The 10,557-nt window shown below is 40.6% G+C and overlaps 1 protein-coding gene and 1 long non-coding RNA gene across 4 annotated transcripts; both read left to right on the top strand.

Annotated features, from left to right (window-relative positions):
* The first annotated feature begins 415 nt into the window (after positions 1-415).
* On the top strand, positions 416-8,231 carry LOC143290525 (uncharacterized). Of its 3 annotated transcripts, none has more exons than XR_013056404.1 (4): positions 416-506; positions 2,868-2,929; positions 3,742-4,822; positions 6,923-8,231. It is a non-coding gene; the product is annotated as an uncharacterized LOC143290525 (long non-coding RNA). The 3 variants fall into 3 exon arrangements; XR_013056403.1 differs by lacking the exon at positions 6,923-8,231 and adding an exon at positions 5,500-6,916; XR_013056405.1 differs by lacking the exon at positions 6,923-8,231 and having other exon boundaries at positions 3,742-3,849; positions 4,757-5,197.
* Positions 513-2,861, top strand: LOC143290524 (uncharacterized). Its single transcript, XM_076600038.1, has one exon. It carries the CDS (start codon positions 669-671, stop codon positions 1,860-1,862), a length of 1,194 nt encoding a protein of 397 aa, XP_076456153.1. The 5' UTR covers positions 513-668; the 3' UTR covers positions 1,863-2,861.
* Positions 8,232-10,557: the final 2,326 nt, after the last annotated feature.

The following is a 10,557-nucleotide window of genomic DNA, read 5'->3' as shown; positions in this document are numbered from 1 at the left end:
ATACACTATAATTATTTTATTAAAACAAACAAACAAACAAACTGGACATTCTCCATTATGTGTGCCGTGTAGCACTTTCAATGTGCAATTCAAGAAATATCTGATCATTGTCAGCAATTAAATGACTTATGTGTGTGGGTATAAAATCATGCATGTGAATGCCGTTCTTTATGGTTTATCAACATTAACAAAAATCTATTTGCCGCTTTTATCTAGAACTATATGTATCACAGGAAGTCATTGCCCCTAAACGTTACGCGGTTCGGGCACGTAGGCATCGAAAATAGAAACGCTAAAATTAGATTCTTAGTGAAAAGAACCGGTCACATGGCCAGTGGTTTATCCAATCAAAATCGCAGTTTTAGATGCTGACACCGCAAACGTTGGACAGACGTTGCTGAAGTGTGCTTGTTGATATTCTTCCGCTACGAGCTGATCATCTCACTTTTGCGGCTGTCGTCGAAGAGGCCTGTTGCGTGTGCTGTTGGCGTAGACGTTTTTCTGAGGTATACCCTGTTTTCATTTGATCACTTTGATCATATTTTTACAGAGTCACTCATCAGTAAGTAAAACAGTGGTTTAATAACCGAATATAACTGAAAGATCTACAAAATCTCAACGAAAGGTGGGAAACACTTGCCTGTGAACAGAAAAAGTCCGCATCCGCAATGGCTTTATTTGAAGGGCTTGATATAAACTTGCCAGGAGTCATTGGTTTCGACGTTGAAAGCTTAGTTGATGACTCTTTAATTAATACCTGTACTCTGTTTGACGAAAGTCATTCTTCCAGTGTTTTACAGATGCAGAAAACCAAGCAGACATCGCCATTCCATGAGTCTGACAGTGGTGTTTCGGAAATGTCGGAGGTCGGTGAAAATACTTGCTTGGAATCAGACCTTCCTATGCTCGACGAAATGCTTAACAACGAAACTGGTCCGTTTCTGAGTGGCAGAAGTGAAAGTGACTTGAGTGTTTTTCAAGATATGGATTTTTTTTCTGGGGACAGGATCAGGTCTTGTGAACAGAATGAATGTGTGCCAGGCGACAATAACACACAGACCTGCCGTCGAGAAACAAGATGGCGGCCACCTGCCTTGGGCAGAGAAAATACTCGATCAGATGTCAGACGTCGTAAAGCTACTGGTTCAAGGTCTGTTGATACAAACACTAAAACTATCGCTGCCAAAAAACTGCATCGTGATTCTGAAAGTGATGAGAGTGAAATCGATGTTGTGGACAGTATCACTTATAATAGTTCAGCGCAGAGACCCAGAGGATCCGTGAAAGTGAAGCAAGCAGGAGAAAAGCTGCCAACTTCAAGATCAACCAACCCAGATAAATGTAATGTCACATCAGTGAAGGTGTTGCGCATTGTCAAGTCAGGAGATGATAGCAATACTGAAGATGATGTTGTGAAAGCTCTTGAAGAAAGAAATCGCAAGAATGCAGAGATGGCACGACAGAATCGCTTGAAGAAAAAAGCCTATGTCGGGAACTTGGAACAGGAGGTGGAAGATGGCAGGAAGAGGATTCATGAACTGGCATCAGCCTTGAATGATGCTGAAGAGGAGAGAGATGGGTACAAAAGAGAGGTTGAGTATCTGAAGTCGGTGCTGGCCAACCAGAGTGCTTTGGCTGGTCTGCTGAAAAACATTCCCAATGTTAGTGGGGTGACACTGTCTTCATCAGTATCCAGAAAGAGGGTGGCTGAACTTGATCATAGTTACACGCCTGTGAAGAAAGGTCGCCATGCTGAACATCCAACAAGAAGATCCGGTGTGTGTCTGCATGTTGACAGTAACAATGTCTCGCTGGAGTTCTGTCATCACTGTGCTGAAATGGCTTGTGGGAAGTCATCATGAGTACAAATGAACAGCAGTGTGTGTACAGCTACTTAACATTTGTGTGGGTGGCTGAACGTGTGCAATGTAAAATAACGTGCCTGTGACAGTGTGAGATTGATCACATCAGTGGACTTGTTTCATAAAGATGACAACCTGGTCATGGCTAAAGGCATGCAGTATCTGTCACATTGCGATATGCCGATAATCACCTGACAAAAGTGTCGCACTGAAGTTCACTAACTAGCACCAACTTGCAAAGTGATAAAGCAGCGCTCTTGTTGCAGGTTGTCCGTGAGTTTGCCAGAATGTGTGTATATTGTCTGGCTGAACTGAGTGCCTTTTCCAAAAGAAATGTTCAGATTCAAGCATCAAACTGTTGGATTCCATGTCCAGTGTCAGAAAAAATAATATACAATTAGTCTTGTACCCTTCTGTCACTTGTACAGTTGTAAAATGCTTGGTAAATCAGGGGTAACATTTCACCATCTTGACTGATGGTTTTGCTCAGTGAATAAGGTGAAGTGTAACGAGATGTTTAGTGTGATCACTACCTACAAACTACTGTTATGTCTGACTGGAAAGCATTACTGAGAGAAAGATAAAGCTGATTTGAGTAACTATCATCTGTGCAGTGTATTATGTAATAAGGATAGGGAAGTTGAGAGCTTGTGTGTAAAGGAGTGTCCCATTCCCAGGTTGTGATTTATAGTATGTGTCAAAACTATGACTCGGATTATATTATTTTTAAGAAGAAATGAAAGGAAATGATGTGTTGTAGTTTTCCGAGAACCATACTTTTTAAGGAAATGATGATGTAAGAATGATTGCTTTCGGTGATGCATTATGACATTTCATTTTGGTACATTTTTTGGGGGGATGGATGGGTATGTGATTTGACCTGGAAAAAAAAGGTTGATGTGCATGTTAATGTGCACAGCATGGTTTTAAGTGTTATAATGCATACCCAAAAGGAATCATTGTGTTTGTGTATTCTTGATTGAAACTGTGGGCTTTTTATTACAGATCCATCTGGTGATGGACTGACCAAGCACGTAGTCCAGACATGGGATCTTAGTTTTTATTCGGTAAGGTGACGAACATTCATGTGGACAGAAAAGAAAGTGTTGATGTTGTGTGTATCTGAAAAATGTTTTTATAGTATTATTCAGGTTTTGTTTCTCTCGGATGATTCTAAAAAAAAAAAAAAAAGTTTTACTCGTTTTGTACCTTTTAGTTTTGAGTTATGTCATGCTGCTTTAGGTATTCCATGATAGATTATTACATGCACTTTTAATTCTGACGTACATTGCTCTTACTAGTCTTTAGTTTATTCTGTATTTTATTTGATTGGGTATTCCCCAGCACAGGTGATTAGTGTTAAGATCAAAAGGGTGTCTTTGTTAAATGCCTGCGTTTGTTTTGACCATACTGTAAGTGTAATGATGGTCACAATGTGAGAAAAACAAAGCTGGAGTTTATTGTTCATTTGTTGATGGATATGCGCTATGGTTTGGTTATAGATCTGTCTATATACGAGTTGGGTTTTCACAATGATTTATCACAGAATTTAGCAGCTTTGAAATGCAACGTCCTTTGTGATTTTGATAATACAAAACCTCAAACTGGGGAATCGTGACATTGAGGAGGGGCTTGATTATTTTCATTGGAAAAGTTAAGAGTTTGAGATAAATTTTAGTCATTTGTTTCGATTTCTTTCAGAATCATCCACTTGTCAGTGCATAATTTTATTGATTTGATGTGAACTGCAGGGAGGAAAAAACACCCCAGACATGTTTATAGTGTTTGTAACTGTTTGTATTGTTCTAATAATGGTGAAGTTGCTCTGTCATATTCATGACAAGAGAACTTAACACCGTTTGATTTTTTTTTTTCACAGCTGTGCACAGTGCCGCAGAGAGGGAGATGGAGGTGAAAGGAGGTGGAAGGGGACAGAGGGAGTTAGAGATTTAACAGGTCAAGATGCTCCAGGGGTAGACTTGGCATGGTAAGGTGGTAAGGGTTCATGCTGAGTCCTCTCAGACGGGTAAGGAAAAAGGGTATGTTTCAAACTGCAAAAGAAATAAAGGCACTTTTTTTTTTTTTTTTTTTTTTTTTTTTTTTTTTTTAATAAAAAGAAAAGGGAAAAAAAAGGCACAAAAAAAACCGTATGCGTGTCTGTTCTAGTAATTCAGTGTATTGACTCCTCTTCTGTAGCCAGCTCAAACCAAAGAATGAAACTGACATGAGACTGAGGAGATAATTTTGATGAAAACTGGTGTTTGATAAGTAAGGGACACTTGTTCGAAACCTCAAGTGTGATTTTCTCCACTCTTAACAAGGGAGTGTGTTTGCAAACAAAAGCAATGGATTCAGGTTTGATCTGTAGCTGCCAACTGTAGAGAACATATCCAATACATGATATGCAGGAAGCAGCTGCCCAAAATTCTGCAGAGAGATTTTGCTTTGGGAAAAATGTAAGAAAAGACCGAATTACTGGAACAGACCGATACTTAACAATGAATATAAAACCCTTTAAATGCTGCTGCTTTTTCCTTCATTGCCCAGCATCAGCTTGCACATTCTTGTGATTGAATCATCTTGGGTAAATTGTGTTTCCATAAACCGCTTGACAATTGACATGGAAAATAAGATTTTCTGCTTACGTGCAAATGCGAAGGGGTTTTCATTTCAGGCACTTGCCACTAAGAAATGAAATCAGCATAAAACTTTGGCACTCGAACCACTGAGCAGAATTTTGAGTGTTCTACCAGTATGTTTTCCTCCTGACGTTTGATGTGTCACTTTGAAAAAAGAAAAGAAAAAACGATTCCTACTTCTAACTGGGGTCACTGGCATTGAAACGCCAGAGGGGGTTTGGGGTGGGTTGCTGTAATGTTTGTTTTCTTTTACAGAAGGTCCTGAGGCCCCAGACAGAAACAGCTGGCTTGCACTTTGCTGCTGTAGCCTCCACTCTGATGGTAATGGCTGGGTTTTTGTTAATGATGGGTCTTTGTCCAAGTGCAGCTTTTGCATCCAGGCAGAAAGGACAAGCCAGCTGTTTGCAGATGGGAGCAGGATGTGCCAATGAGTTGGGGGGAAGGGATGGAGAAAGATGACGCATTACTGTATTCATGAAACTGGAATGTCTAAAGATTATTTGTTGATGATTCTTTGGATTGTCTGATTGATGTGTGTATTTATATGCTGCGTCATTGTTGGCACTAAAGTTAATGATGGCATCTCAGTTGAAGTGGTGTTTAAACAAGTTGCTGGAAGTATTGAAACACAAGATTTGACAGTTTGTTTGAATGTTGCAGTTGATTAAATCCAAGTATTTTTCATGACATGAACAATTGGTGTGTGTACACTTTGAAAGGAGAGAGCTGCAGATAAACCTCAACTTAGAATGTAAGCAAAGTTGATACAGAATGGCTTGAAATGATTTATATAGGCAAACTTGTTCATTTACAAGCATCGAGTATAGTTGTCAAATGTTTAGAAAATATCATGTCCAAGCGGAAGTGCTGTGAAAGGGTTGAAGGAAGTGGGTTGTTAATATCCCTGGACTTGAGATGATTGTTTGATTGTAGACTGCTGATGGCATCTGTAAACAAACATGCCTCTCAGCCGTAAATGTGTGTGTTTTGTGTTCCAGTCTGGATTGCAACATGGGAAAACCTGTGTGCGATGCACAGTCCACCTGGCTGGGAATAATGTCTTGCTCTCTTCTGGAATGGGGGTGGGTGGGTCAGATCCAAAGAGGAAATAAAAGCATGCACTTTAATGGGGGGAGGGGGATGTGTGTAGGGAAAGTTCAGGTCATAGCATGTAGGTTAAAACGGTGAGTATAGTCGTAACATTGAAGATGCACTGTCTAGAAAGTATATTGCAAAGGAATATAAAGATGGATTGTTTTGTAGTTAAGATATAATCATAATGATAAAGTTCGTTTTGTGGTTGTGGTCTAAATTTGGGGATTCAGACAATTTAGGATTTAAACTTGTTGACTCCACAGAAGTACAAAAAACAACACCAAAAAACCCCAAGCTAGTAGAAAATATTTATTGCTTTTTTTTCTCAGTTGGTGATTAAAAAAGTACAGCATACATTCTACCTAAAATTTCCAAAAGGGTCTTTCTGACCAAATCATTTATATGGCAGATAATTCATTAAAGGAGAATAAGCTGGCTCTCAAAACATTGCTTCCAACCAAACGCCATGGTTTTCAATTTTAGGCCTTTTGGGTAATAATGTTTTTAATGAATTGAGATTAAAAACATGCATGTATCGCAGATTGACTCAAGTTACTATTTTTTTTTTTTATTAACATTTTTTTTTTTTTTATTGTTGACGTATCCTGTTCTGTGGGATCAATCAGTCCAATATGAAATGACCAAAAAAAAAGTCGTCAGGCAGCAGAATCACTACAGCTGCAAGTAAACAGTTGTAGTATGCCATTATATTTGATGACACTAACTTGACAAATATTCTGCAATATCAACAGCATATTTTAAGTTGAGGTTTTACTGTTAGGGTGAGTGTGGGTGCTTGTGTGAGTGATTTATTGTGTAACGCTTTTGTCACAGCAGATTTCTATATGAAATTTAAGACTGCTGTCCCCAGAATGAGTGTCACTACAGTGCAACATCACTTTTTTCTGTCTGCAAGTATTAGTTTTTCCTATCAAAGTGGATCTGGAATTTTGCCAGGGACCACCCTTTTGTTGCCATGGGTTCTTTTACATGTGCCAAGTGCATGCTGCATGCTGGACCTCAGTTTACCGTTTCATCCAAATGACCAGCCTCATGACCACCACTTAACAAGTAGAGGGCGAGAAAATACTGGCGAGTGTGGGATTCAGCCCTGCACATTCAGTCACTAGCCTCCAGCAGATGCATTACCTAGGCCACCAGCATCAGGTGTGGTGCTTTGGATTGGAAGTGGTCATTTTGTTTAGATAACGGTGACATGATGTAAGGAAGCACAGGCACACTAAACCAATTGATATGAAGTTTGGTGACAGCAAGAATTTGGGGAAGGGGTTTGTTGTATTCTCAATATTTGTTGTTTATTTCCAGAAAGTGAAGGGAGGAGATGAAGAGGTGCCGGCTTTCCTACAGTGCTATCTGCCTCTTGCACAACTACAGGCACGGCACTTGAGGTTTCTTTTCACAATCATGATTGTCCAATCATATTTTAAAAGTTTAAAGAAAATGTAATACATTTACTCGTAATAAGTCTTCTGGGCTTCATCATTAAAAATACCATGTTTGAAAAGGGTTTAAATTTTGGCTCCTTATGCTGATAAAAACCATTGATAAAGACAAAGCAATTGTTTCTGTTGGTAAACCACAACCGATGCGGAATCATCAGATCAAGCCACATGTGCACCTCCTCGCATTGATGCTCAACCGCGCTCAAGTGAGACAATACTATAGGGTACGGGTTTCCTTCCGTTCCTTTGGAAGGGCTCTCAATAAAGTGTGGATTCAACACACTGACCGATTCTCTTTGCGCTACATTTATCAGCACAGTTGTGGTCCACAGACCTCTCCCACTATACAGCTGCGGGCCTCAGTCTTCTTTGCCCGCACCAGTATCCTTAGGTGACACAGTACACCCTATCTCTGAGCCCCATTGCCCCTGGCGAGTGGTGTCGCCAGTTCACCCACTCAAATTTGGACCCCTTAGTGCATGCCCCCTCGGCCAGAGCTCACAAAGTAGAGCATGGTCCTTTTCCCTTTCCTTTACCCACCCACTCGGCATGGCTACAAGACATGGAGGCTGCTTGTTGGAAAAACCCTGCTACCTTGAATTCTACTTGAGGGACGTCTATCGCTTAACCCTTTCACTGCCAGTCATTTTAGAGTACAAAATTCCATTGTGATATAAACACGGAAAAGACAGTGGCTAAGAATATCTGGGGAATACCCCCTGCGATGTATAGAAAATGTGGCCTTCCCTACCACCGAACATTAAGAGCAGTAGGTTCATGGATAACAGACCAATGAATGGTCACCTTTCACTGACATGGGTCCTCTACCACGCCTGTGCATAATGCGAGCTTGGCGGTGAAAGGGTTAAGGGATGATGGCTCAAGAGGCGTTGCCTCTGTGGTCACACAACGGGCCATTGCAGTGCACTGACAATAGAACAGATGAGCCCTCCACCTTGTGCCATTCTGCACTAGTGGGTCACAGTTAAGTATGTGTAATTAAATTTTCTTCAAATTTTTGGAAGGAAATTTCCTTTAACACGTACATGCTTATAAAAAAAAAATGGATGAGTCCATTTTTTGGGAGACAAATTATGCTTACTGGATCAGACATTTTCATGGTGACGAGTCCTTCATGACTGAAGTGACCCGATGTAGGTACACTACTGTTGTCATTGATTGAAATATCAAGCCTGTTTGAACCACTCTTATTTCTGTATCTTTGGCACAAACTCCAACCCCCCCAAAAGAAACCAAAACAAAAAAACAAACTGTCATCTGAATCCATGGTAATGCAGGTTATGATTTATCTCTTAAAATGGCACTGGAAGTTTAGCATTGAACACTTGAAAAGCATGTGCAGTTTGAGTAGAGTGTAAATGTGTTCGTAGAACCTTAGGTTCTAAGCAGAAAATGCTAGAAAATCTGTAGTGCTATGGTCATTGGTGGATATTATGCAGTTATGATGGGGCCCATGCTGAAATTAATTGATGTGGATACTGATATAGCACCTGCCCTTGGTCGGAGACCAAATAAGTCTGAATAAGATTAAGTTGCCTACTTTGCCTCATTTCAGTATTCTGAACAATCGTGCATACTAGTTGATAAATTATACTCGTGAATGAAAAGGTCTGCGCTAAAGTATTTTTCAATAAAGACCACTCTGCCAAAGTTAGATGGTGAAAGATTCAGAAGCCTTTCTGTGTCTTGAATCATATTTGAAAATGAATGTTTTAGATGAAGAGAATATGTAAAAAAAGAAGAAATGTCATAGAATATTCAAAATAGCGTCCTATTAGTTTGCAGCTCCTGAGAGATGTTGCTTCCATAAGAAGAAGACGGGCGCAATAGCCGAATGGTTAAAGCATTGGACTTTGTCTGGTCTGAGGGTCCTGGGCTCGAATCACAGTGATGGCGCCTGGTGGTGGGTAAAGGGTGGGTATTTTTACGATCTCCCAGGTCAACGTGTGTGCAGACCTGTCGGTGCCTGAACCCCCTTCGTGTGTATGCACAAGCAGAAGATCAAATACGCACGTTAAAGATCCTGTAATCCATGTCAGCGTTCGGTGGGTTATGGAAACGAGAACATACCCAGCATGCACACCCCTGAAAGATGAGTGTGGCTGCCTAGATGGCGGGTTAAAAACGGTCATACACGTAAAAGCCCACTTGCGTATATACGAATGAACGTGGGAGTTGCAGCCCACGAACGCAGAAGAAGCAGCTTCCATATACGAAGCCAAAAAAAAAAAAAGGGGGGGGATGGGGGGGAGGGATTCCTGCCTGAACTAAAAATTGTGTAAATGACTGCTGTTAACCTTTCCCGTACGTCGTGGGTGTGAAATCACCCAGACAAGTGTTTTTGCTCTGTAACTCGAGTAATATTGAAGCCACTTCCACATAATTTCATGACTTTGTCCATAATATAGTTTACTACATATCCACTGAACATTATTTTCTTTTATACATAAACAAAGAAGTTAATCAATTAATGTCCCAGTACGTCGTGGGTGTGACGACACCCATACTCCCAAAGAATAAACCTTGCACGCCGTACGTCGTGGGTGTGGAGCCACCCATGCAAAGCTTGCGCGCCACGCGTTGTCGACATGACGTCACTTGGGCTCGCTACAGAGAGAGATGAGAGTGACCTTGTCTTTTGTTGATCGTATCCCGTTTCAAGTCTGCGGCAAGTTTTACTCTAAAGTTGTAACTAATTTCAGAAAACAATATTTATTGCACTAGATATCGTCAACAATATTGAATGAACTGTTTTTCTTGTAGAGAATGATCGGGAGCAACTGATTGATAGCTTTTTATCAAGTTGGAATTAAAGTGCCTTTCTAAGAACTGGATATTTTTGTAAGTCTGAAATCAATTGATCTAAAATCTAGTTGATATAGAAATTTTATTCTTATCCTAATCTGTTCAAAGTAGAGAAAACCCGACTATGGCTAAAAAAAGAAAGATAGTTGATATAGAAATTTTATTCTTATCCTAATCTGTTCAAAGTAGAGAAAACCCGACTATGGCTAAAAAAAAGAAAAAAAAATGCCAGCCAGCCAGCCAGGAATGCCGAGATCTAGGCCAAGGGAAGGGGGGACTGATACCAGGCTGTTGCTGCTATGTTAGGGCATCTGCCTTGACCGAAAGAGGATGGGCGTGTAGCCGCTAAAAACAAAACAAAACCAACAACAAAAACAACACACACACACACACACACAAAAAACCAAAAAAACCCCCGTTTTTTGTAAGTAACAACACTCTCTTCTCACGGGCAAAACTTATTCACAATGCGCCTGGTCAAGCACTGGAGTAAATAGCCTACAAGCACAAGTGGAAACTGCGCATGCAAGTCTGCTGAAGAAAAGTCAAATTTGCTTTACGGACAGGTGTGGGTTACTGTGCACCCACGACGTACGGCAAGGTCTTATTTCTTCAGTGAAACCATGGGTGCCTGCACACCCACGACGTACAGCGAAGGGTTAGTTCGTACAC

This window comes from Babylonia areolata, chromosome 15, assembly GCF_041734735.1.
Source record: "Babylonia areolata isolate BAREFJ2019XMU chromosome 15, ASM4173473v1, whole genome shotgun sequence".
Lineage (NCBI taxonomy): Eukaryota > Metazoa > Mollusca > Gastropoda > Neogastropoda > Buccinidae > Babylonia > Babylonia areolata.
Note: the sequence above shows the minus strand (reverse complement) of the source record. Positions and strands in the feature narration are given on the sequence as shown.